The following is a 26,957-nucleotide window of genomic DNA, read 5'->3' as shown; positions in this document are numbered from 1 at the left end:
GAATGAATTTTTTTACATTGAGTTCCATTGAAAGTTAAGTTCTTCTGTAAAGTTTTGGAGAATTTTTGGAGATGTTTTCCTGGACAGTGATGATACGGGAGATTTGAACTATTTTAGCTTGTAGAACATTGATAAATGAATATTCGTCTGTCCTCTTTAAAACCTCAAAACATACTGTGGTACTATTGCAATATTACACTAATGGTTTGTGTATAACGTGGCGTACAGACCCCCTCCATGACCACAGTACACCAGCAGGAATCTCTCACGCTGTAGAATCTAACTTTAAATGTGTTATTAATTATGGCATGCACTGCCCCTAACAAACCCATTAATACTAACAAAGTCTTTAAGATCCACAAAGGAGTAAAACCAGACCCTACAAAACTTCTTGTGACAATATGTAAATAAGATTTGTTCTGATTGGCTGCCCATTAATAAATCCTTGTGACTTTAAGCAAGATTTAATTTTTGTGATTTCAGTTTCTAATAGTTGTAAATGTCACGGATAAGTTGCAGGTTCTGCTTGTGGACAGCACATCGATCCATAGGTTTGGCTGAGGGTTGAGTCAATGTTTACTGTCCTACTTTCTTTGCCCACCCTGCTGCCCAGGGCAAGGCCCAGTGCCGTGGGCTAATTTATCAATGTCAGTGAAATAACACGACATAAGACCGGAGTTATATAGAAATAGGCTTTTATTTTAAAAATGAACAAAGGCATACATCCACTCCTTAATACAGTGAACGCCCAGTGAGGTCAGTCCCACGGAGTGCCTGTGTGCCCAACGGCTCCTAAACAGAGACTGACTGAGTATCACACTGAACTGGCCCTAATCAGTAACATATTAACATCTCCAAGCTTTTGGGAAATGATGCGGACACGTATACACTTAGTGGCCACTTTATCAGAAATCCCTCCCTTGTAGCTCCACCCTGTTGTGTACAGGTGGAGACGCTAGCTCATCTACTCATGCATAGGGAGGGCAGAAGGGCTACTGTCTGTAACCCTACATTTATAAAGTGGCCCTGCGCTACTGCGCCACATCAGAGACCACCCTCCATTTACTCCAATGCAAATTCTAGTCAAAACACCCGTTAAAGCAACACAAGGCAGTATTTCCATGTTACAATTACAATGTTGAAATCATTGTGATGTTTCACTGAGCTGTAATAGGGAGAAAAGAGCCTCTGTTGCTGCTACTCTGGGCACAGTACTCCAGAAACTGCACTATGTAGCTTTTGGGGAAGGGTAGGAAACCACGGCCTCCTTCTGACTTAATTTCAGGACAGTGCTGTAAAAGTGAATTACACTTGGCAACTGTAGGATGTAGGGGGAGACAAGGAGTAAAAATACCCAATCTTACTTAGTGGTCCTTTAAAAAGGAACTTAGTGTTCCTATTTCTACCTTCTTCCAAAGTTCCATAGTGCAGTTTCTGCAGTGCATAGTCCAGATTGGCATCGACAGAGGCTCTGTTCTCCCTATGTCAGCTCAGTGGAGCATCACAATGATTCAGAAGCTGTAATTTTAAGGTAAAAATACAACATAGTGTTCCTTTAATTACAAGTCATACTTTTTAAAGGCTCCCTTCTGAGGATAACCCATGCTTAAGGAGGGGGAAACTGAAAGACTCAAGGCTTATGAAGAGCCATCTTATGAAAAACCTGTTGTTCAGTGCATGTACACATTTATGGTGGAACTGTATCCCACCTACATACACACTGTAAAACAAGACTACCCAATCATTTGTCTGTGATCAGCCTAAGTCTCATAAATCCCATTTAATCCCCTAAACATAGGATTTAACGAGCCGTTCTGATTCTGCTCCATTTCTGGGTTTAAGTGCAGAGACTTTAGAATTGACCCGCCCCCTCGTCAGGGTCTGTCCAATCACAGTGCTGGACCTGTGTATATGTGAGAGTGCAAAGACAAGGTTAAACGCAGCAAAACCAGCACAATGAGTGCGGAGAAATAAGAGCACTTTGTAAAAACTGAGGAGCAGAGAAGAAAGAGAACAGAGCGAAAACGGCTAAAAAACCAGAGCTTCTGCTCCTTGCTCCTCATTGCTGTGCGCTCAGGGTCAGGGTGAACAGCGAGCAGCTCATTATCATTTAAAGAAACAGGTGCTGAAAGCGGGTGTTCTGAACAGGGCTGTTTAGACAGGGGGAGAACACTGCTGTGGGGTTTGATTCTTGTGGTGTTTTAACCAAAGCAGGTCACAGACGTTTCATTTAGAACAAGAACTGTGTTCATTTGGAGAAGGGGGGTATATATATGTCCTGCTTTAAAGGCTGTTTTGACTGGAATTTCCATAAATGGGTGTTGGACTTTCGCCCTGTCTTGTATGTGGTAGAAGTCCCTGATCAAGCGGTCAGCCGGTAAGCTGTAAGAGAAGTGGACCCAAAAATCTGATAAAGTCAAAATCCTCAGATGTTTCAGGTCTGGTCTTTGAGATCACACTCCAGCCACAGCTGTAAGATCAGAGTGTCCAGAACTGGCTTCGCCTCCGGCTGCATTCCTGGTCACTGCTCAAACCTCTTCTTCAGTTCAGACACTTTAATGAGGGGCAGGTTCTGGTCTTCAGATGCTGAGTCGAGGGGGGGGTTTGTATTGGGGTCATCATTTTTCGGAGGCAGAATCAGCCGGCTGGATGATGACTGGATCTTCCGAGGTCCTCTAGGGGAAGTCTTCAGGGAGGTGTCCGACCCTTTGGGGCTGAGTCCAGACCTCGTGGGTTCGGGAAGGTGGGTCTGCAAGGACCTGGACTGGAACAAAGCCACAGTGGACAGCACACTCTGCACGGAACGTTCTTCATCCGGGTTGTGGTGGTCTTCACGTCTCTGATCTGGATGGGACTCATTAGTGGAGATGTTTGCTCTATGTTGAGTTTCTTGTTCTAAAGGTGACTCAGATACTTCAAGTTCTTGCTGTGGTTCTAAAAGTGCCTCAGATACTTCAGGTTCTTGCTGTGGTTCTAAAGGTCCCTCAGATACCTCAGGTTCTTGCTGTGGTTCTGAAGGTGCCTCACATACTTCAGGTTCTCTTTGTTCTTCTAAAGATGCCCCAAATGATTCAGGTTCTCCTTGTGGTTTTAAGGATGCCTCAGGTTCTTCAAGTTCTTTCTCTGTCTGTGCTGGAACCTCTAGGTTTTCCTTCTCTTCAAAATGGTTCTGTTGTTTGTCGTCACTGGTTTCCTTGGTTCTTTGCTTCTCCTCGGCACCGCCCTGCTTAACTGGCTCCACCCACTTTCCATCTTGCTCTAACAGCCGAAGGTCGCTAAGTTCCTCTTTAAGCTCTGCACCTAGATCAGTGAAATCGTCCACCAGCCTTCCCAGATCCACACACATTCTCTCCCCTGAAGGCTCCTTCCTTTCTGATTGGTTGATGCTGTCCTCAGGCCCCTCCCCTTCCAAGTCTGGCCCCTCCTCCCAGCTCATGAGGCTGCCGCTGTTGCCGATGGAAAGGTTCAAACTCTCCTGACTGGGCATGGCCAAGCTCCTCTGGAAAACAGAGATAAGGCATCAGAGATAAGAACAGGTTCTGTGGGTGAGTGGAACAACGCAGTGTGAAAAGAGAGAGAAGAGTGGGGAAAGTGAAAGAGGAGAGAGAGAGAGAGAGCAAGAGAGAGAAGAGGAGACAGAAGAGGGGAAGTGAAAGAGAAGAGAGAGGAAAACATGGAAAAAGGAGAGAGAGGGAAACAGAGTGTGTGAGTGACGTGTGAAAAAGCGTGTAAGAGGGAGAGCGAGAGAGTGACTGTACGATGTATATATGTGTGCTTGAAGTGTGAGAGCGCACAATAGAGAGAAAGCGTGTGTGTGTTCTCACTCTGGTGATGTAGTCAGTGCAGTCAGAGTTGAACAGGTCCAGACTGCGTGTGCTGTAGAGTATTCCTGGTTCTCTGGAGCTCTGAGAGCTCAGTGTGTCGAAGATCTCCCCCAGAAGATCCATCTCCTCCAGGTCAGGCACCTCCGGCAGATCAGGGTCGTCCTGGAAGTCCCCGGCACTGGAGCCTGATTCTATCTGACTGCACACACACACACACACACACAAACACACTACTGTTATCCTTGAGTCCTGTGAATTTCTGTTCACCTGTTTTTAGTGACCGCTGACATTATTTTTTTTTTTTTCATATTTCTCTCTGCAGCGACTGATACAGGGTCTTTACTTATCCTGGTATTTAGAGTTATATTTATACTAAATAAATATTATACAAACAATAGTAAAAATTAGAGGTCTGCGTTTCCAGGAGTAACTGCGAGATGGTTGCGTTGTTCCCACTTCCTGTGAGGTCGTCGCTAAGGCATTGCTATGGTAAAGGTGTTGGTTGCCAAGGTGTCGCTATGTTAGAGCTGTTGACTGCTAATATCTTGCTATTTGGTGATTAAGCGAGAGCTCACCCATGTACAGTTTACATTGGAAAACAAAACACTGCCACATTAAGATAATTGCCAATATCTTTTGATCGCCACCTTTAAAAATTACCCCTTAAAAAAACAGTCCTTTCATTTAAACCTCCACCTACAATAAAGGACCACTTCAGTAAACATATGAACCATAATAATAATAAACTTTAAAATATTAAAAATATATATATATGTGTGTGTGTGTGTGTATTTTAACATTAATATTCACAGGAATAGTATTTTTCTACTACTATTACTAATATTAGTATTTCTATTAACAACAACAACATCAATGATTATAAAATAATAATAATATAATAAATAACTTTAATCTTTTAGCTGAAGCCTACCTCTCCTCTCCGTAGCTGCAGTTGTCCTGTGGAGGGTCTTCTGTCTGGGGGCTGGTTTGTTTTCGTACTGGCCTCCTCGGCCGAGACTGAAACCACAGTAAACCCAGTTTACATTAGAACTCACTCCTCCACAGAGAGATCACCTACAGTCACTTCACCATTACACACATCACCACCCTCACTTATAACATCAGTGTCAGCCCTCTACTGACCTCTACTGGCAACTCCAGGCCCTGCCAGCCGAGAACACCTGAGTGTAATGACCTCACACCTCTGTACTCTGGTCAAAGGGTTCTCCTGAAATGAAGGCTATTAAGCGCGAATGTGACCCCTGTTACTGCAGCTGCTGGAAAGTACTGCCAACAGATACTGGAACACTGCTGTGAGGATTTGATGGCATTCAGCCATATAAACATTAGTGAGGTCAGGTGCTGGTGTTGAAGGATTAGTTATGGATGATAAACTCCACTCCAGCTCACCCCACAGGTAGTGACTGGACCCCACTTCACTGCTCCACAGGCTTATACTGGGAGGGGTGGTGGGTGTGTATATACCACTCAAGCCCTGACTTTGTAACCTTAGGCTTTACAGTCTTTCCTATAGAGACTGTTAAAACTGTGTGAGAACAGAGTGGGTGTCTACAAACATCTGGACACAATGGTGTTTCTTTAAAATATCTTTTCCAGTTGAACTGAATATAAATACTACTGCTACACTGACATCTACTGTCCTGAATGTGTCAGACCCCATTTCACTTGAGGCCGCCTCGGTGTGGGTGACCCGCTCTATGGAGTATAAACTGGTACATTCAGGAATTACAAAGAAATTCATTCTCCTTTATAGAAAAGTAAAAGTAAAAAAAAAAAATCACTTTCATAAATATGAAGTATATTCACAGCACATAAGAAGAGAAGGCGATCACAGAGTGGGCGGAATCACCTTGCCGAAGTGCTGTGTGATTGGTAGACGGTTCTGAAGGCAGTCTGATTGGATGAGGCGATATGTGTGTGTGCCACATACAGACCCGCCCCTCTGGAGAGAGTTACGATCCTTGTGATCCTGAGAGAGAGAGAGAGAGAGAGAGAGAGAGAGAGATTGCCATATTAGAAAATAAAAGTCTTATTTATTTTTCCTTCAAATGAGCATAAAGCTTTGAGGCACTCTTAGATCACCAGAGCTGTAGCTGTGTCTCAATTGTGCACTTAAAACTAACTCCATCTGTTTGAGTGTGTAGTTTGGTTAAAGTGTTAAAGTTGAGTATACTGTGAATCCACAGTGCACACTTAGAACCAGATGATTTTTTTAGTACAGTGATGGATACTTGTTCCACAATACAATGGGAAACGGAAAGGGAGGAGCTTCTTGAGGATGGAAAATTTTCTCTCTGTCCCAAATTCCTCCTCCATGCTTCAGACCAGCTGCCCACGCTCCAGCAACCACCAAGTGCCTTGAAGCTGCCCCTACACTGAAGTTCTCACGGACTCCTAACTATTATTACCAGTAGATTGACCAGAGGAGGATAGGTCACCCCTTGTGAGCCTTGGTTCCTCCCAAGGTTTCTTCCTCAGCTGAGGGAGATTTTCCTTGCCACTGTCGCCCCTGGCTTGCTCACTTGGGGGTTTTTACATTTTTTTACATTTCATGTCAAATCTTTGTCTTATTGGAATTCTGTGAAGCTGCTTTGTGACAACATCAGTTGTAAAATGCGCTATACAAATAAATTTGATTTGAAATAGTGCCCTAGTGCACTTGACACATTTTAAAACTAACACTACTACACACAGAGTGCTTTAAATGTTAGGCTGGTGGATGTGAAGTTTATATCAAATATAAAATGTTTTATTATCTGTCACACAATGCATTATTTTAATGAGAAACTGTTATATTATGACCTACAATATGCACTACATAGTGTGGACAGAGATATTTGAGTTTTAGCCTTTGAAAACAAAATGGCGGACAGAATTGGTGTGGGGTGTGTTGTCATAGCAACAGTTCAACATGTCCTGTTAGTAAGAAACAGTAGGAGGTTAATATTCTCCCACTTTTAAGGTTAGTACATGCAGTGTATTATATTAAACAGTTACAGTAGTACACAACTGGAATGTGTCTTATGTGTTAACTGAGATAATCACTTTGTAAAGAAATTTAATAAACAGTAAAATCTAACAAATAATAAAATATGCATTCACCTTTTATGAGGCTCAAGGACAAACACCTACATTAACATCCACACACAGTGTTCACCTCTAGGCTCAAACCTAGGGTGACCAGATCTGAGATGGTGAAAAAGAGGACACGTGTTTGGGCGGGGGCGAGGGGGGGGGGGTGGTATGAGATGAGGGTAGGTACATGAGCTTTGCCTGACATAAACAAGGAATACTGATGTGCAGACTGACCAATTAAATGTTTACAGAGAAGGTTATCAACAAATAACGGTAGCTCTACAGTCAGACAGAAGATTCAGTGCAATCAGAAGATTTTAGGCTACTTCACCACGCCCCCTTCTCACTCAAGCGAGCCAATCGGAGTAGGGGATGCTGGGACTAGTTTGTGAACGAAACGCTCCATGAAATTCTATGTAAGCTCTAGAAAAACAAAATCCCTGGACGTCTGGTCACCCTACTCAAACCTACTCAAAGTTAGTCATAGTTTTAAGCTCAAGAACTTTAACTGAGATGTTTAGGGCCATTTTCTATCCTCACACACAAGATTAACTCTGGTCGTTGTCCCTGTTTGGACACGTTTGTCCTGAAAATGTTTTGTACTATACCTTTGGTAAAATGAAGTTCTTCAGTCCAAGTCTGGTCTGATACGTGGCCTGAAACAGAGCAGATCCATAGTCAGAAAACTCATTCAGATTTCCAAGATCGGAATTACATTCAACTCCATCCGTACACAGATCATCCATAACATTATAACCACCTCCTTGTTTCTACACTCACTGTCCATTTGCTCAACTCCACTGACTATACCGGAGCACTTTGTAGTTCTGAAATTACATTGTTGAAGTATGTTCTGCATTCTTTGTTTGCTGTCTTTCACCCCTAACTTCAATGCTCAGGACTCCCACAGTCACTGCACAGACTGTGTTAGATGTCCTCTAGTCCTTCATCAGTGGTCACAGGACGCTGTCGGCTGGATTTTCTTTGGTTGGTGGACAATTCTCAGTCTACTAGTTTATAAACCCCAGCAGACCTGCTGTGTCTGATCCACACGAACCAGCACACTGTCAGTGTCACTGCAGCGCTGAGAATGATCCACCACCCAAACCATACCTGCCCTGTGGGGGTCCTGACCATTGAAGACAGGGTGAAGGGTGGTTAACAAAGTGAAGATGTGTGTGTGTGAATGTGTGTTTACTCACAGTTTTACACATCTGAGCCTTGGATTTCACAGTCAGCAGCAGAGCACCTCCTCCTTTCTGTAAGACAGTTCAGTTACTGAAAGTCTGAACAGGGCAAACATTTGGACCCACCTCTCTCTCTCTCTCTCTCTAACTATATGACAGTAATAAACAGTAATATCTTAACAGTATTAAGGCATTACAGAACCTCTGGCCAGGATGTAGTGGGGGGGTTGTCTGAACAAAGCCCTGATAACCTACACAAAGCCTTTCTGAAGTGACCGAGTTGATTCAGTGACGAATGTTTACTGAAGCTGTGAAAACGACACACCCAATGCCCTAACACTGCCGCTCTCCAAACCCACACCAGATAAACACCATCAGAAATAACACCACCTTCTGAAACACCTTGAAATCCCCCCACACCTCACAGTTTCCTATCACTGTGGAAGAGGTGCACATCTCCCACTGTATATGTGACTGAGTTTTATAGTTAACAGGATGTACAACAAAACCAACCTTGATGTTGCCCACCCACTGCTGGTATGATTTAGAGCCCCCTAAAACAGGAAAACATGAATGAATGAATGAATGAATGCACACACAAAAAAAAATAAAAAATCCTAACACACATTATAAAAGATCACACACACACACCTGATGAAGCGCCACACTGCAGGATTTCCTCCTCAAACAGATCATCAGGTTCTTTTCCCTGATTCAGCATCTCCAGACGTGCGTCAATAAACTGAAAACAGATATTTAATACATATAATATATATGTAATTTATAATATAACAGTATACAATAGTATAGAACATCACAGTTTAATAAGTGTATTATAATGGAATATAATGTGTATATTTAGTGTTTTTAAATATATTTAAACATATATATTTTATGTTTAATTTTCAGTAATATTTTAACTTAATAATCTGTAATGTAAAATATATAAACGAGCGACTGGAGAAGGGCGTCAAAAATCCAACAGTGCACCACTAGATGGCACTGTGGAAGAAGAATGTTACCAGTTTAGGACTCAGATCACCTGAGTTTGTGTGTGTGTGTGTGTGTGTGTGTGTGTGTGTGTGTGTGTGTGTGTGTGTACCTGTTTGAAGAATTGCAGGTGGATGGCGCTCTGGAGGAAAATTCTCATACTCTGAGACTTGTGTATGAGGAAGAGGTCTTCACTAAATGACACAGGTTCTTCCTACACACATATATATAGGATTCTTGTAACCAGATATACATTAAACTGCAGCATAAAATGAAAACACATTTGAGGATTCATACCCTTTTCTGTGAGACAGTGTGTGTGTGAGATATACTCACATGAGGGTATATTAAAGCGTCTCTGTAGCCTCCAAAGAGCAGAGCCTGAGCTCTGAGAAATGCTCGAGCCACACCTGACCCTGGCGAAGCAGCCTGACGCTTCAAACGCACTTTCAGAGCTGTGACCTTTACACACACACCCACACATACACACACGGATGATCAATAAAAGTAATGTGGTCAGTAATGAAAGCAGCTGGTGGATATTTAAAACCTTTAAAAATGATAAGTTAATTCGTGAAATCAGCGTGAGTGAAATATTGCCTATTAATCAATAATCAGTAGTAGTGATTAATGGACAGGTAAATATGATCAGTGGTAACTCAAAGACATTAACGAGGATCACTCAGAAGCGTGACTGGTGGATAATTTAAACAGTGACTGGAGGACGCTGATAAGAGAGACTGGCTTATAATTTAATGGAGTATTAATATGATTGACTGATATAGTAAATATTAGTGATTAATGAGTGATTATTAGAAATGAGATGTGTACTATAAACATTATTAATAGATAGATCACCACGTCCGGGGGCAGCTTCTTCAGATCGTCGTGAGGAGACTCCATTGTGTTTGTGTCTACATTCAGAATAACGACGTCCTCCAGAGCTCGACTCCTCACTCTCTGGAGAGACAACACACACACAGAGACAGAGAGAGTGAGAGAGAGAGACTGACTTCACCACTAACAGCTGGGAGGGCTGATGCAGTGTTAGAAGACTTGCCGGAAGATTTTACTAGTGTGAGGAGGTATTCTTGCCTGAGCTGGGAATTGAACCCCACAGATAGATAGACAGACAGATAGACAGAGAGAGAGAGAGAGACAGAGAGAGAGAGAGAGAGAGAGAGAGAGAGAGAGAGAGTGAATGGACAGTGTGTATAGAAGTACCTCTATTAGACTGGAGTGAACTCCAATAAGGTACGGCATTGGGGCACTGCAAAACAAAGAAGACCACCAATGTTAAAATAGATGTTAAAGCGGTCAGTGTGTGTCAGTGATCAGCGTGTGTCAGTGGTCAGTGTGTGTCAGTGATCAGCGTGTGTCCGTGGTCAGCGTGTGTCAGTGGTCAGCGTGTGTCAGTGATCAGTGTGTGTCAGTGATCAGCGTGTGTCAGTGGTCAGCGTGTGTCAGTGGTCAGTGTGTGTCAGTGTGTGTCAGTGATCAGCATGTGTCCGTGGTCAGCGTGTGTCAGTGGTCAGCGTGTGTCAGTGTTCAGCGTGTGTCAGTGTGTGTCAGTGATCAGCATGTGTCAGTGGTCAGCGATCAGCATGTGTCAGTGTGTGTCAGTGATCAGCGTGTGTCAGTGGTCAGTGTGTGTCAGTGATCAGCATGTGTCAGTGGTCAGTGTGTGTCAGTGATCAGCATGTGTCAGTGGTCAGCGATCAGCGTGTGTCAGTGTGTGTCAGTGATCAGCGTGTGTCAGTGGTCAGCGTGTGTCAGTGATCAGCGTGTGTCAGTGTGTGTCAGTGATCAGCATGTGTCAGTGTGTGTCAGTGATCAGCGTGTGTCAGTGGTCAGTGTGTGTCAGTGATCAGCATGTGTCAGTGGTCAGCGATCAGCGTGTGTCAGTGTGTGTCAGTGATCAGCGTGTGTCAGTGGTCAGCGTGTGTCAGTGGTCAGCGTGTGTCAGTGATCAGCGTGTGTCAGTGGTCAGCGTGTGTCAGTGATCAGCATTTGTCGGTGTGTGTCAGTGGTCATAGTGTGTCCATGATCAGTGTGTGTCAGTGATCAGCGTGTGTCAGTGGTCAGTGTGTGTCAGTGATCAGCATGTGTCAGTGGTCAGCGTGTCTCAGTGGTCTGCGTGTGTCCGTGGTCAGCGTGTGTCAGTGGTCAGTAAGTAACTCCACACCAGTCACACCAAGGGTCTCAGGGAGCTCTGTGAACATGTGATGGAGATTTGTGATTAAGGGGTGGGTGTTGGAACACAACCGAACCTGCAGAGTGGGTGTCGCCATGGCAAACACAGGAGAGACCATTGTGAGTGAGAGTGATGTCACTCACAACAGTCAATAAATATCGCATTTCCAGAATTGCACACTCCTGAATGTGTGTGTGTGTGTGTGTGTGTGTGTGTGTGTGTGGTGGGGGGGGGTTCATCTCACCAGCAGTAGTCCAGCAGGTGTGGAGGTAGGACAGGTATGAAGATGTGTTGCCAGAACATGGGGAACAGTGTTCCACTACAGGCATGAACACACGCTGTCAGCTACAGGAACACAGGGACGGGGGAACAGAAGAACAGAGGAACAGGGGAACAGGGGAACATAATAATTAACGACTTGAAGCAGATCCATGCATCCATCCATTATCTGTAACCGCTTATCCAATGTAGGGTCGCGGGGGGTCCAGAGCCTACCTGGAATCATTGGGCGCAAGGCGGGAATACACCCTGGAGGGGGCGCCAGTCCTTCACAGGGCAACACAGACACACACACATTCACTCACACCTACGGACACTTTCGAGTCGCCAATCCACCTGCAACATGTGTTTTTGGACTGTGGGAGGAAACCGGAGCACCCGGAGGAAACCCACGCGGACACGGGGAGAACACACCAACTCCTCACAGACAGTCACCCGGAGCGGGAATCGAACCCACAACCTCCAGGCCCCTGGAGCTGTGTGACTGCAACACTACCTGCTGCGCCACCGTGCCGCCCCTTGAAGCAGATCATATTGTTAATTATTTCTTCTATCTATCTATTGTCCATTCATATTTAAAGTAAAATATGATGAGATTTTATAGTAATTAATTAATGTAATTCATATACTGACTTACAGCTACATACCGTGACTGTCGGGACCAAACCTCGTATCTCTGTTTTTGATTTATTGATGTTATTTAAAAATCCTGCCTGAATCTTCACATACTCTGTATATTCCATTCATTCATTCACTCATTCATTGTCTGTCAGTGTATTATCCAGTTGAGTGTCACAGTGGGTCCAGAGCGTACCCAGAGTCACTGGGCACTAAGCAGGAACATACACTGGACCCTGGAGCTGTGTGAGAGCACCACTGTGCCTCTGAGAGTTTTCCAGAAACAGTGAAAAAGATTGGAATTGGAATAATCCTAATTCAGGGATGGCTAAAAACCTCTTGAAAAGAACTTTCCATTCTCTGGGTCATTAACAAGTTGCCTCATGCTCCCTCAGTCTCCAGCCTCTACCTGGATGAGGCACTTGCAGTTGAGTGGAGTAGCAAGGAGGCAAGAAATATCGACCGAGCTGGGCTGTTGGCGATGGAGACACATCCGAACTGTGGTCCAGAGGAAACGCCCAGGTTTCTTTAAATGACCCCAGAGAGTCTGGACCTAGGTTTTAGGTCTCAACTGAAGGACAGCGATGTTTGTCCCTGTAAATGGACCCACCCTAAATGGAACCAACTACACCACCTCCAGCACCACCCAAGCTTTCCCAGGAGGAGGAGATCTCTCTTCCAAGTGCTGACCTGCTGACCATAAGACCCCACCCTAAGACCCTCCCTCCATCCCTCGACTTGTGTTATGATATGCTTCCTCAAACTCGCGGGAAGAATCTAAGGGTGGGTTGTAAGATCAGTTTCATATCAATTCAGCCGCTCTCTCGGTATCTGAACTACACCTACAACACTAACCAGCCAAAACGGTAAAGCCGCCTCTTTGTTTCTACACTGTGTAAGGGCTCAGCCAAATTGGTGATGATTAATACCATTTTACTTTAGATCTTGTCAGAAGATAATGGATTAATTAAGCTGACCCAGGGTGCATTGATTACAGATTAGCTCTGGTGTATTATTAGCTTTAATTAATGGCTCGGGCGCTGTGTTCGTACTCTCACCGTGCTGAGTTTACTGCAGCAAATCAGGATCCGTCTCTCAAACAGCATACTGGCATAGAGCTGCAGCAGATTCCCCACATCCACCGCTACCACCAGCTCTGTCAGGTTCCTCTGTGCGCACGGACACACACACACACACACATACGTTTACTTCCACATATTACTCAGACTTTACATAGACTCCCATTCATTTTAGTGTGGAATGAACTTCCACTGCCTCTCCGAACAGTGGACTCTCTCACAGTCTTCAAACACAGACTGAAGACCATCTCTTTTTTACCCACTTAAGTGAGCATTAATAAGTGCATGCCATAATACTGCAATTAAAACTTTCTAGGTATAGCACTGACTAGGTGCTGTGTATTGCATTAATACTACGTTTTCCGCTTTCTAGGTTCCAGCACTGGCCCTTGTTCTGGCCGCGTCTGAATTCAGAGAGAGTTTAGACTCTAGTCTATTTGTAGTAGCAAGGATACGCACTCTGTCTGAACACTAAGCACTTTTGTAAGTTGCTCTGGATAAGAGCGTCTGCTAAATACTCTAAATGTAAGTGTGGCTTACCTTAGTTCAACTATAACCCCAACCCTGAACTTACTCTAACCCTAAATCTGATCCACACCCTATTTGTCATATTATTGTAACTGGTGTATTTTATTAAAAATGACAATTATCATATTGTTCAACAAAAAACAACCAAAAAATTAAGTATTAATACGATACAGTCACAATCTCTAACACTGACACAACCCCGTATTTAAATCGTCTAAACTAAAACTCACACACAGTATTATCCCTAAGAAGAAATTGATGCCCATGCTTTTGCAGCACTTTTCTCCTGATGAATATTAAACTCTCTATTTATTCTCCACACTTGCTATTTTTACTAATGTTTTAAGGAGTTTTTTTGCTGTATAAAATGACTACTGTTCATTTTTAATATTGCGCTGGTTACCGTAAAATAACAAAAGATCGGGAGAATGTGTCATGTTTTTATGCTACATAAAAACACTTTAAAACAAACAATAAACCTAAACTAACACTAACTAAAACTCCAGTTTAGTAGGTGTCAACTCTAAAGGGTCAGTTTGTGATTAGACGGCTGACCTTGACGCTCACTAAACATCCAGACCAACGCACTCTTCTAGATATTAGAGATAAAGTAGAGAGAACCCATGGTGTGTTAAACTACCACAGCATCAATAACCAACATCTAAAACAATACCTACATTTCTAATAATGTGGCCTGCATATGAACAAACAGAAGGATAAAAGATAGACGGACAATATAACAGACAGACAGACAGAAACAGACAGACAGGCAGATTCACTCACACTCTCTGGTATAGATGGTAAAGCCTTTGGATCTGGAGCTATAAAATATGGGATCTGAAAAGAAGAAAAGAGAGAAATTCAGAGTTAGCGAGAAGCTAACACTCCCCAAACACACAGGACCCAATTTACTGGTCACACCCCTGTGAGACAGGAGGTCAGAAAGATGACCTTTAGGTTTGTAACTATCCCCCAGTCTCAGGTCTGATATGAGTTTTTATTTAGTTCCAGTGTAAAACATTTTTTGAATTACACATATTTCTAACTCTTGAGTCCTCTCAGTGGTCCTTCCTCATGATCTGAGGGGGTGTTTTCTGCCACTGTTGTCTCACTGTGGTGCTCACTTGGAGCTCGGACCTGGAACTGGGTAAAGCTTTTTTGTGACAAAAACTAAGCGTAAAACGAGCTCCATAAATAAATGACTGAAGAATAAAAGGATTGGTAATTCAATTGGATTTAATTTGGTACCATTTTGAAATCATTACAGTCTTACACTGTGTCCTAAATGGAAGCTAAGTGAGTGACACTGTGAGGAGGGTTGATGTGTCACTGTATGTTTACACCACAAGTCTGTCACCTACTGGTGAGCTACTGGCCAATCAGAACACAGTTTGAGACATTGTGAAGAACGATGTGTAGCATCGTCTGCTAATTCTCGTGGCCTGTGTAGCCAGCTGTGTTTATTATGACTGGAGTGTTCTGTTTCTCACACTGCTGCACTTAGGACACGGTGAAGGGATCATGGTGTGTCTGTTCATGGGCAGAATACAGACACAACTCTTCTGTTATACACATCTTCAGGGCTAACTGAAGCCAAATCACAAGATGGCGCCTTGGTTACAGATCCTGAGCAGTCGAATGAAACGTCCTTCATTAGTTCAGAGACTCTTTTCCCAGTGTTTATTTTGGCTGGTTTAGATTTAATTTTAATCAAAATGCATATTAGTTTTAGTCTCACTGTAATAATTTAATAATTATTAGACTTAGTCTGATTTTAGTCAACTACAACAAACAACAAAAAAAAAACATTATAGTTTTTAAATATAAAAATCAAACTGAAGTCATGTTTTTTAAATGATTTCAATATTTTAAAGTGATTATTTATTACTAACTTTAATAAAAATAGTTTAAAAGGGATGTTATATTTAAACACGTTAACATGCAAAATTTTGGAAGGAATGTGGACACTTATTTGTTCAAATAAATTTTGCATATATTAATCATTAATATTGTCCACAAGGTGCTGGTGGACAAGATTTTCAACTCTGTATCATTCGCCAACATTTGATATGAGTGACTCCCAGAGAATTGTTTCTTTGAGTATCACTGCCCTGACAACTGCAAACAGACAGAGCATTTTCCTGTTTTTAATTCCTTGTGATTTTCCATTTACAAATCAGAAATAATGAGTTATATATCTGTCTTTTACGTTATTGTTTTAGTAATAATGTGACTATTGTTTTTAATTGATTAACAAAATGAGAAAAATATTTCATACTATCTCTTGTCTTCACATGATTATTTTTATTTAGATCTCATTTGATTTTCATCACATATTTCATTATTGAAATTGCCACTGCATTTTACCTCAAATCTCTGAAACACACAAGAACTTCAGTCCTCTTCCACAATTTACAGTGTGAATTGATTTGGCATGATGAGTTACTCCTAGTCTCACTAAAAATATTAGCCTAGATGACTAGCATGTGGATCGGGCAAAATCAATGACAGCAGACAGGAATGGACCGTTTCATTTGACTGTTTGGACCCAGCCTCCAGATTCAGCTCAAATATGCATTAATTTGAAACTAAGCTATTTAACAGTTCCACTGATCCCTTTTGACCACAACAGACAGCGTTAGTGTGTAGTTTCAGCTGCTGGGTTTAGTGGCAGTTTCACAAACATTTTTGTTTTTGGATTAGTTAAGCTCTGAGCCTGGATTAAGCCTAGCTTCACTAAGGTTAGTTTACACAGGCCTGGTCTGCCTCAAAATTAGGACCAGGATTAGGATTAGTTTCAGGTTTAGTTGAGCCCGGATTTCCCAGCGTTAATCACATTCAGGCGGGTCAGTGACTCACCCCTGACCCTTTTCTCTCTGAGGACAGTGTGTGGCCACAGGTCAATGGCACCTCACTCCCAATTTGCAGCTGTTCTCCCTCACAGAAGAACATACAGGAACCTCATTGGTCATTTGGTGAGGATCTCTTACATCACAAGGTTCTCACGGTGCATTCAGACATCCTCAACTGTTTGTAACAAAATTGCAATTTGTGTTTGATAAATAAGGGCAGTGTCTATCAAATCACTAAAGGTGTCCAAAGAACATGTGCATTGACATAGTCAAGTGGACTTGCACCAAAACAAAGAAAGTTCTGGATGAAGAAACTTTCTGTTTCCTGCTGTTGAGTCACTGAATAGCAACTTCCTTGTAGTAAACTTGGAAACTCACAAATCTACGAGGAAGGTCTGAATGCATTGTTATCATTGGGTCAGAGTTAAGAGGACTTACCAGATGTAGAGTGAAGGAACCATTAGTCGATGGTACAGGGTGTTTATAAAGCGCTGATAGCAGCTCTTGCATTTCTTTGGTCTGTTCAGGTTCAGAGATATACACAGACACAGTTTATACACTATATTTACAGTCATGGCTTTTGGCAGGTGTTTGTACTACTATTGCAGTCATAGACTATTTCAGTTTTAGGAGTCTTGCCAAAGGACCAGTTGGTGTTGCATGTAACATGGTCTAGTTACCCGAGCTGGGAACAGAACCCTACTCTGTCACATAACATGCTACACCAACCACACAAAATTTACCTGGAATATGGGAGTTTAAAACCAGCAGTTTAATAGATGTAGAAAATGATTAAAATCATCATTACCTGGCCTTTAGTCATGTAATCTGCCAGAGTGTTCAACAGTTTATAAAAGACCTCGAACCAGGGCAGATAACTGAGAAACAGAATATGCAAATTAGTTCAGCACCTCAGTTTTTGGCAAGAGTTAAAAACAAATTTCTGATTTCAAACTTTAAATATTTGACTTCAAAATGGCTGCTGCTGTTTGTAACTGAGACAGCTTATTTTAGTTAATGTTTATTCATTTTAGTGTGTGGTACAGAATAAGAAATAAATTGAAATATATGAATAATAATAATAATAATAATTATGTTAATATGTTAATATTTAACATTTGGGATTAATTAAACACTATGAAAGTTGGTGCTGCTATTAGGTTTCTACTACTTGTTAACTACCCTTGCTAACTGGCCTTGTAGCTCCAGTAACACTTGACTTAGGCAAGTACAGGCCTTACTGTACCTGACTGACTATATAAGATATCCCCATTGCATCGCCTTCCATTCTGTTTCCTGCTGTTGTGTTGGTAGCATAGTTTGCCAGCAACATCTGCCACGGAAAACATTTTGAAAGTAGTTTGAACAGTTGGAAGTGTTCGAGATGAGTTGCATTTTAGGCTTCTGAAGTGAGGTGGGTTTATCAGTGTATTGCCCATCAAATCAGCTGTGTGTTAAAGGCAGTGAATAGACGAATACATGCTACACGAAGGATCAGAGAGGCCCACACAAACCATGAAGAGGGACAAACCACCGATTGTCTGACATGCTCGGAGTAACACAACAGACATTCAATAAAGCGGACATTCAATCAGCAGCGATGCTCTCCATGAGTATCACCATGTTAGTGCAGCACTATTGGCAGATGGCTGCCTTTAACACCACGTCGACATCCCCCAAGAGTGCAGTGGTGTCATGCAGATTGTAATGAAGTCACTCAGAATAGCAGCAGGTTGTCTTCAGTGATGAGTCCCCCTGTCGTCTTGGTGTAGATGACCAATTAATCTGTGTGTGGAAGCACTGCGGTCAGCGCCGAGATGAGAGGTCTGTTTTCACACGTCAAAAAGGCCTGGGTCATAGTGTGGGTGGTAATTTCATACCATCACCTTAGGTGTTCATTAAAGGTGTGGGTTGGATTATAGCTGGGCAAAGACGGCATACTGAGAGATACAACACTTCTAAATACAAATCAGTAAATATTGCCCATATCTGTCTAAATACTACTATAACCTTTATCTTCTTTCTGAATATTGCTGCAATCCGACACTTCAGATTTGATGTGTGTGTATAATCAACGCTTCTGACACCAAATATGAGGTGCAAATATGTGTGTTTTTATTTACTTGTGTGTATTTGTGTGTGTGGTTTGAATAGTGAAATGAAATAAAATCATAATTACCTGAGGATACAGAGGCAGGTCTGGGAGCTGGAGGTCAGTCGACAGAAACCGAAGCGTTGACATCCCTCAAGATCTGTCAGTACGAATGTGAAGTGCTGCACAGCTACTCCATCCCTCACCCTTATCAATAAATCAACCAATCAATCAATTAAAAAACATTCATTAACACAACCAGTTTACAGAATGAAGATCTGTGTCTTTGAAAGTCAGTGTGAGTAAATGGTAGTGAAAATGGGTGAGTGAATGAATGTGTGAGTCACTGTTACCTCTCTATATCATAGGGGAAGCAAAAACGTGGAAGTGACTGTAGACACTCCTGCAGAGAGAGTGTGCGAGAGAGAGAGAGAGAGAGAGGGGGGGGGGTATGAATAATATAAAGGAATGTAATAAACCCTACAAAATTATTTTTTAGCGACTAACCTCATCATTGAAGTCTTCTGGAAACTGAAACAATACCCCAGGATCTACACACACACACACACACACACATGGTGGATCATATTTCATAAATCTTATATCACTAATGTTTCAGTGGCTGAATGCCATCAAAGCCCCACAGCAATGATCCAACATGGTAACAGTCATATAGACAGTGTATATGGAGTTAGAATATCTAAGGCTCACTTGTTCTTGTTTGTGTGTCAGGAATATTTACTCTGTCCAGTGGGTCAGGTTTGTTTTCCAGAACACTTTAGCTGTGAAACCTTAACATCAATTAAACCATCATTAAGTTCTCCTGAAGTTCTGGCTTAAGGCCACAGGCCAGCGCACAGAGGATGTGGTTGAATGAAGTCATCGAGTTTCTAACACTGTCGCACAAACAGCACCTTCCTGCGCACGCTAACGGCTGCAGAGTGCAGCGAAACCCTGAAGCTGTATCAGCAGATAACTCCAGAAATAACCCTCAAACTCCTGAGCCCTATTTTATTAAAAATCAGATTTATTTGAGCCTCTAATTATTTGGTTTCCTTTTGTTATTTCAGGGATGTTACTGAGTTAATGCTAGCTGCAGCTAATCCTGGCATGCTAGCCGACCTCCCACTGTTGCTATGGTGACCTGCAAAGCCCTGTGGTTTACTGAGTGGGTCATGTACAAGAAAGAAATGTGAAGTTTAACAGCACCACAACTGAGAATTGTGTTTGTACGTGTTATTACTGTCTAAATAGAGGTTAATATCCAAATAATTTTGATTTATTAGGACCCAAAATATTGGAGATTTTTTTTTTTTTTTCTGCAGTGTCAGTGTGCTCACCTTTGTCTCGGGCAATTGGACACGAGGCTTGAAAGAACCAGTAAAATGTACTTTCTGGATTTTCTCTAAAAATATAAAACAACACAAACAAGTCACAAATAAATAAAATACAATCATTATTTTACATTTGGTTACATTTGGTAGTTATTTGAACTTGTCATGCTAATGCTAACATGGTAATGATTTAACAGTAATTCACTGACAACAGTCTTAGATTACGTGTGTTATAAAAGGTCATCAGTCAGTCTTTTTTGTCTAAGTCATAAAACATGGGATAAAATCTGCTTCTGGCATCAAGTGCAGAAACTATAGAATAGCCCCCTTGCCTGGGTCTCCAATCAGAGAGTGAAAAATTTAAAAAAAAAATAAAATAAAACAGCTTCTGCTCCTCACTGCTGTGCACTTGGGTTGGGGCCAAAAGCAAGCAGCTAATTATCATTTAAAGGTGTTGAAACTGGCCTTTCTACACAGAGCTGTTTAGATAGGGGAGGAATGATGCTGTGGGCTTGGATCCTTGTGGTTTTTTGACTAAAGCAGGTCACAGACTTTTCAATATGACCCCAGTACTGTGTTCACTTTGGGAAAAGGGATTTTGACTGAGCCATTGCACTGCTTTACGCTGGGTCTTGTGCTCCAGGGACTTGCGGGAATATGTGTGTGTGTGTCAGGAAGGAATATTTGTCCCTGCACATGAACTCTCACACACAGGGAATTAGCTCTGGCTGGGTGGGCTTGGCCCCAATTAGGTGGCCAGAGGTACACCCAGGCCCACTCATGGCTATGCCCCTGCTTTAGAAGGTGGAACTGCTTCCAGATCAGGTAAGGTCAGCTGCACAATGCTGATGCAGCCTTGGGGTTAAGTGCTAAATTAATTTGATTTGTTTTAATTTAGTTATACGTTATCTTTAAGCTTCCAACTAACTTAATTTTATTTTAGTCAGTGAAATTCTGACTGTGGTCATACATACATATACCAGTCTACAATTCTATGTGTGTGTGTGTGTGTGTGTGTGTGTGTATGTGTGGGTATACCCAAATTTCTGCTAGGCCACATCCTCCCATCATGCACTTGGAGCCATATTCGTAAAACAAACATCCTCTCATCATCAAACACATTTCAGACAAGAGCTGAACTCAAGTCCTACAGCCAACACCACTCTCTGACTGAGTTTCCTCTTAAGTCCATTATGAAGCAGCCAATGAAGTAAACACACTCACAGCTGGGGACATTTTCACACACTCACACTTGTGGATAATGTCACACATAAACACGTGTATGTGTTTCAACTGTGGGAGGAAAGTGGGGCACCTGGAGGAAACCCACACAGACACAGGGAGAACACACCACACTCCTCACAAACAGTGACCCGAGAGGCAGGGATTGAGCCCACGACCCCAGGACCCTGGAGCTGTGTGGTAGGGACTCTATTACTGTGCCCTAAATGCCTAAATTTAATGTTTTAATCAACCACATCCATATCATCAATAACAGCCACAAGAATAAGACAATTACAACAGAGTAAGACAATAACCATTAAACAGTAATAGTCTGTTTACACACAGTGCTCCAGTAACATTGTGTCCAACATGGGCTCACAGTGGGATGTTCATGTTGGCCCTAGGTTTAAACCACCCTGGTCCCACCACTGATCCTGAAGGGCATCATCCATCCATGGGACCTGTATTTATCTCATGGACAGGACATGCTGCCCATACAAGCTCAACACAGTGTGTTGTGTGGGTTAGACCTTGAAGAGTATGTCAAATAAATTTTTAGACCTTTACGACTGCTCCACAGTGTGTGGATTTTGCTGGTGCTTCCAAGTGGTGTAAAAAAAAAAAAAAAAAAAGACAAGGGACCTCAATGAAGTTCAAACATACAGTGTAGAGTATATGATATGGTTAAAGGACAATGTGGTACAAAATTAAACAAATATTTAAATGACGTTCTCTGGATATTTCCAAAATATTTTTCAAAAAATATTTTTTTTTTAAAATGCAGTCCATATAAATGTGGACCATATCTAAAGAAACAATTTAAAGGGAAGCAAACGGTGTATGTATACAAAACAAAAAACAGGTTTTGAGTTGATGGTGGCCATATGTTGCGGGTATGACACAGCGACAGTGTACGAGCTCCAGGAAATGAAGCACTGATGAAACGTACACATTTAAATACTGTTCATTTTTAATAATCATATTTAAATGAGTTCACAGAGGCCTACGTGGTACATACATAAAAACGTACTAACTGTTTATGCAACCTCGGAGCTTTACCAGAGGGAGAGAGAGGGAGAAAGAGAGATTGACTTACTTGAGTCTGGATCCCATGTTGTAGCCAGAGGATGGAGTCCATAAGTGATTTATGTGCGATTTAGTGCCGAGAGTATCATTGTGCAGCTTACAGCAGCTGGTCAAACACTCACACACATACACATAGTCAGACAGACACACACACACACACACTTACATACATACACACACAGAGACCCACACAGAACTGGGTGAATAAGCAGCAGACACTTAGATTTACTTCCTGATCAGGGTGAAAATGTGTGTGTGTGTGTGTGTGTGTGTCGTTGTGACATGCGTGGTTGTTTCCTATTCTTCACATCTCCAGTCTGTCTCTCTCTCTCTCTCTTCCCCTTTTATCACAAGGTAGTTATGATCATTGCCCTGCTTGCTTCCCTTCTGAAATCACAAGCAACTTGTTATTGGGTTTATTTATTTAATTTTTATGTGATATAAACTCATTTTTAATTAAAGTTTAAAGAAAATAAGCAAAACATATAAAATTAAAGTTACAGAGAAAATGCGATGAATGATGATCATAGTGTTCTTTCAGCTAGCTGCAGCATTAATAGGCTGAAAATTAATGGGCCCATTATTTAACCCTGTGGGACTCCACAGGCCACTGTACTACATTCTGCCACAAAATCACTGAGTACTGAATTAAGATGTCTGCAGTCTGTAATGGTTACTGTAGTGGATAACCACGCTTCTCTCCACTCCTAACTATGACTGCATTTGCCTACATTTGTAACATAATTAGGAGTCTCTGGGGCATCAGTGGTGCTACATTTATTAGTGGGAATCTGAGTTAAAACCCCACCTTGAGGGGAGAGTAGTGTGTTCTCTCTGTGTCTGTGTGGTTTTCCTCTGGGTGCTCTAGTTTCCTCCCACAGTCCAAACACGTGTTGGTAGGTGGATTGGCTGTGCAGATACACAGGTGAGTGTGTGTATGACTGGGTGAATGTGTGAAACTATCCACAGGTGTGAGCGTTTGAGTGACTGGGGGAGTGTGTGAAACTGTCCACAGGTGTGAGTGACTGGGAAAATGTGTGAACTATCTATAGATGTGAGTGTGTGGGTGACTGGGTGAGTGTGTGAAATGTCCACAGGTGTGAATGTGTGAAACTATCCACAGGTGTGAGTGACTGGGTAAGTGTGTGAAACTATCCACAGGTGTGAGTGTGTGAATGACTAGGTGAATATGTGAACTGTCCAGAGGTGTGATTGTGTGAGTAACTGGGTGAGTGTGTGATGCCCTGTCCAGGGTGTGTTCCTGCCTTGTGCCCAATGATATAGGCAAGGCTCCAGACCCACCGTGACCCTGAAATGTAAATGTGGTTACAATGAATGAATGAAAAAAAAAATACATGAATACATGAACTAATGAACACTGAAAATATCACTCACTGAATGCAAAGTAAACATGTGAATGTATACATAACATCAACAGAGCCGTTTCCAAAGCAGAACATCATAGGTGTGATATATTTATTCAGTGTGGAAATGATGTTGATATCCGAACTATATAAAAATTAAGTACATCATTTTTTCCAGTGTATAATGTGTAATGTCTTTTTACGTATCAGAGTGTATTAATAAATATGTTTATATTTCAGTCTGTATCCTTCACACTCACTGTCAGTGTGGAGAGGAAATCGAGGACAGGAATAGACTTCCTCTATTGCACTGCAGCTCTGCACACTCTCTCTCTCTCTCACTCACTCTTTTTGTAGAAATTCAACAACTCCACTTCCTACACAAGTCTGATGTGAATAAAAGATGCTAAATTAATATAATACAGAAGGGGAAAATATCATCCACACCAATCAGTTATCCACATCAGTCAATCATTAAAATGAACACTTTTTTCTACACTCTCACCCCCACAGACCACACAGGAGAACTTTGCAGTTCTACAATTAAAGAATCTTGGCATTTGTTGCTCTGCATACTTTGTTAACTCCATTTCACCCTGTTTTGCAATGCTTAGGACACTCAGAGGAGCACCATAGAGAAGGTATGGTTAAGGTGATGAAGCATTCTCAGCAATGCAGTCACACTAACCTGCTGGTAAGCCTGGATCAGACACAGCAGTGCTGCTGGAATATTCATAGAATCATACAAAGTATGCAGAGCAACCACAATCTGTAATTGGAGAACTACAATGTGCACTTGTTTTAATGTTCAGAAACATCTTATAAACACCTGACCTGACAGCAAAACCATCTAAATCCAAAACTATGCTAAGACTCATGTCCAGTGCTATCATGCTAATGCATTTTGGTTCTGGCTTAAGTTTCCTAGGTGACATGAGCATAAGCCCCCAATCACATTGCTGCATGCTAAAGACCCAGGTTTTGTTTACTTAATCAAGCATACATTTACAACACATAAGCATTAGTCATTTTAAAAAAATAATATTAAGCTAAAGTTCAGAGTAATCAAACAGATATTCTGGTCATATTAATGATTCATGAACTAATATGATAGTTCATTTTGATTCTGAATTTATTCCGAGGCCCTGACTTGGCTGACAAAGTAGAATTTATCAGTTAGCCAGCTAACTTAAGCCCAAAGTTAAAGGCTATCCAATAGGTATGACACTCAGCTCTCTTGCTATTGGACAGGCTTAAGTTAGCTGGCTAACTGAGAAATCCTGCTTTGTGGAATAGTCTCCCTGCTTATCCTAGCCTTTACACTAGATGTTAGAACATTGCTGTGAGGATCTGATGACAAGCACATAAATATCAGTGAGGTGTCGGAAGATTAGTTCTGGTTCCCACACCACTCATCCCAAAGGTAGTGGATAGGGTGACCAGACGTCCTCTTTTATTTTGTTTTTCTAGAGCATACATAGAATTTCGAGAAGCGTTTCGATCACAAACTAGTCCCGCCCTCCCCTACTCCGTTCAGTTCGCTTGAGTGAGAAGAGGGAGTGGTGAAGTAGCCTAAAATCTTCTGATTGGATGGTCTGACTGCAGAGCTACCATTATTGGTCGATAATATTCTCTGTAAACATTTAATTGGTCAGTCTGCACGTCAAAATTCCCTGTTTGCCCTGTCAGGCAAAGCTCATGTACCTACCCTCATATCGACCAGCTATGCCAAAGCGTAAAAGTAAGTTCTCGGATGAATTAAAACAGAAATTTCCATGTTTTGTGTAGCAAATAAAGGTGTAAAGGACCTAAAAACACACATAGGTTCAGCTAAGCATACAACGGACCTGATCACCCACCCGAGATGTGTCCTCTTTTTCACCATCTTAGATCTGATCACCCTAGTAGTGGATGAAGCTCCATCACAGTCCCACTGCTATTTAGACCAATGCTGGGGGGTGTTATAGCCCTCTAGTCCAGGTTTAACATTGGTTTGGTGTTCTTAGGCTTGTGTGCCGTTGTGATGCTTGGGTGCATCTAACAAATATTAGAAGGAGTGTCCACAAATATTTGGACATACAGCGTATCATAATGAAGTTTTAAAATGGCTGTAAGAAGGTGGGAGTGCTTCATTCATTGTCAAATAAGATCAAACAGATCTTTATTTTACTGACCTTTTATTTATTTACTCTCTAGAGTCAACCCACTTCTCCTTTCCCACATCCACTTCCTCTGAACTCTAAGCCACTATTACCCAGTGTTAGAAATCAATATTTCTCATCAGCTCACTATTTTACTTCTTGATTTTATTTCCAGCTTCAGTTCTGGCCTCTGAAGTCATATATGGGTTGCTCAGTAGCCTGGGTTCATGATTTTGGTTTATTATATTCACAATACTTACAGAATCAGCAAAGATTTAAGGACTCTTCATTTGAAAATACTACATTTTTCACAAGTATCTGAACAATACAGTGTGTTATTTACAGTAGCAGCCCCAACACTACACCAGGATTACCTGCCAACTTGGTCAACAATCTTAGGGAGTGGAATATTTCTTCCTCCACGTTGTGAAGTAGCATCTTTCCTGAAAATATAATCCCTGCTGCTGCCATTAACGTCTGTTCTTTCAGACAGAGCTGCCATTTTACATTTGCCATTGGTTGTATGCATACGGTAGCCTCTAGTGGTCAGAGTCCGGAAGTGCAACAGCAAAACAAAGACATTAGGGCTTGATAAAGCTAAAGTTAGCTTTTCATCCACCACGATGTGCTCAGACTTTATATTCCACGTTAAATACTTCAGGCGCCAGAATTTAACTCCTGCATCATTTAAGGTGGAGCTTAAAATATACAGTAAGAAGAAGGCACTAGATAAAGATGACGCATAACACGCTTGGGTTCACGCACAACTTTATTCACTCTAAGCTGAATCCAATGTTGTTGTAATGGTGAAAAGAAATAAATGTGTGGTTCAGATGATGGGAGGAAAACAAGTAATGGACCGAGGGGCAAGGGTCACCACTGTGAGAATGTGTCCACAAGAGTTTGCTTCCTTTCATCTTGAACAGATACACCTTCACGAAACACCACGAGTGATGGAGACTGGGAGAGAGAGGTAGGGAGTCTGGGGAGGCAGGGATTGGGACAGTAGGTAGGGGAAAGGAAACAGGAAACCGATTAATTGAAGGGATGGAAGGAGCTGGAAGAGAAT

The 26,957-nt window shown here is 41.9% G+C and overlaps 1 protein-coding gene across 4 annotated transcripts; it reads right to left on the bottom strand.

The window, feature by feature from the left end:
* Nucleotides 1-697: 697 nt before the first annotated feature.
* Nucleotides 698-26,559, bottom strand: dennd1c (DENN domain containing 1C). Of its 4 annotated transcripts, XM_066660652.1 has the most exons (23): nt 22,394-22,696; nt 20,080-20,144; nt 19,247-19,290; nt 19,093-19,142; nt 18,827-18,946; nt 17,456-17,525; nt 17,086-17,166; nt 16,655-16,732; nt 14,579-14,632; nt 13,247-13,357; nt 11,536-11,636; nt 10,322-10,367; nt 9,956-10,057; nt 9,434-9,559; nt 9,210-9,311; nt 8,759-8,849; nt 8,621-8,661; nt 8,123-8,179; nt 7,529-7,576; nt 5,695-5,814; nt 4,756-4,841; nt 3,825-4,023; nt 698-3,499 (listed from the first exon to the last, which is right to left on the bottom strand). In XM_066660652.1, exons 1-23 carry the CDS (start codon nt 22,408-22,410, stop codon nt 2,522-2,524), a joined length of 2,787 nt encoding a protein of 928 aa, XP_066516749.1. In that variant the 5' UTR covers nt 22,411-22,696; the 3' UTR covers nt 698-2,521. The 4 variants fall into 4 exon arrangements, with proteins under 4 accessions (XP_066516749.1, XP_066516748.1, XP_066516751.1 ...); XM_066660651.1 differs by lacking the exons at nt 16,655-16,732; nt 22,394-22,696 and adding an exon at nt 26,263-26,559; XM_066660654.1 differs by lacking the exon at nt 16,655-16,732 and having other exon boundaries at nt 22,394-22,695.
* Nucleotides 26,560-26,957: the final 398 nt, after the last annotated feature.

The sequence above is a fragment of the Hoplias malabaricus genome, chromosome 2 (assembly GCF_029633855.1).
Source record: "Hoplias malabaricus isolate fHopMal1 chromosome 2, fHopMal1.hap1, whole genome shotgun sequence".
NCBI lineage: Eukaryota > Metazoa > Chordata > Actinopteri > Characiformes > Erythrinidae > Hoplias > Hoplias malabaricus.
This window is presented reverse-complemented; position numbering and strand designations above follow the sequence as displayed.

What these genes read in the sequence shown, in the direction of transcription:
- dennd1c (XM_066660651.1), bottom strand. Translation starts at nt 26,417, where the DNA reads ATGCATACAACCAATGGCAAATGTAAAATGGCAGCTCTGTCTGAAAGA. An exon ending in AGAACTTCATTTTACCAAAG is followed by an intron (nt 5,815 to 7,528) that starts GTATAGTACAAA and finishes TCTCTCTCTCAG; the next exon opens with GATCACAAGGATCGTAACTC. An exon ending in TCACACAGCACTTCGGCAAG is followed by an intron (nt 4,842 to 5,694) that starts GTGATTCCGCCC and finishes CTGTGGTTTCAG; the next exon opens with TCTCGGCCGAGGAGGCCAGT.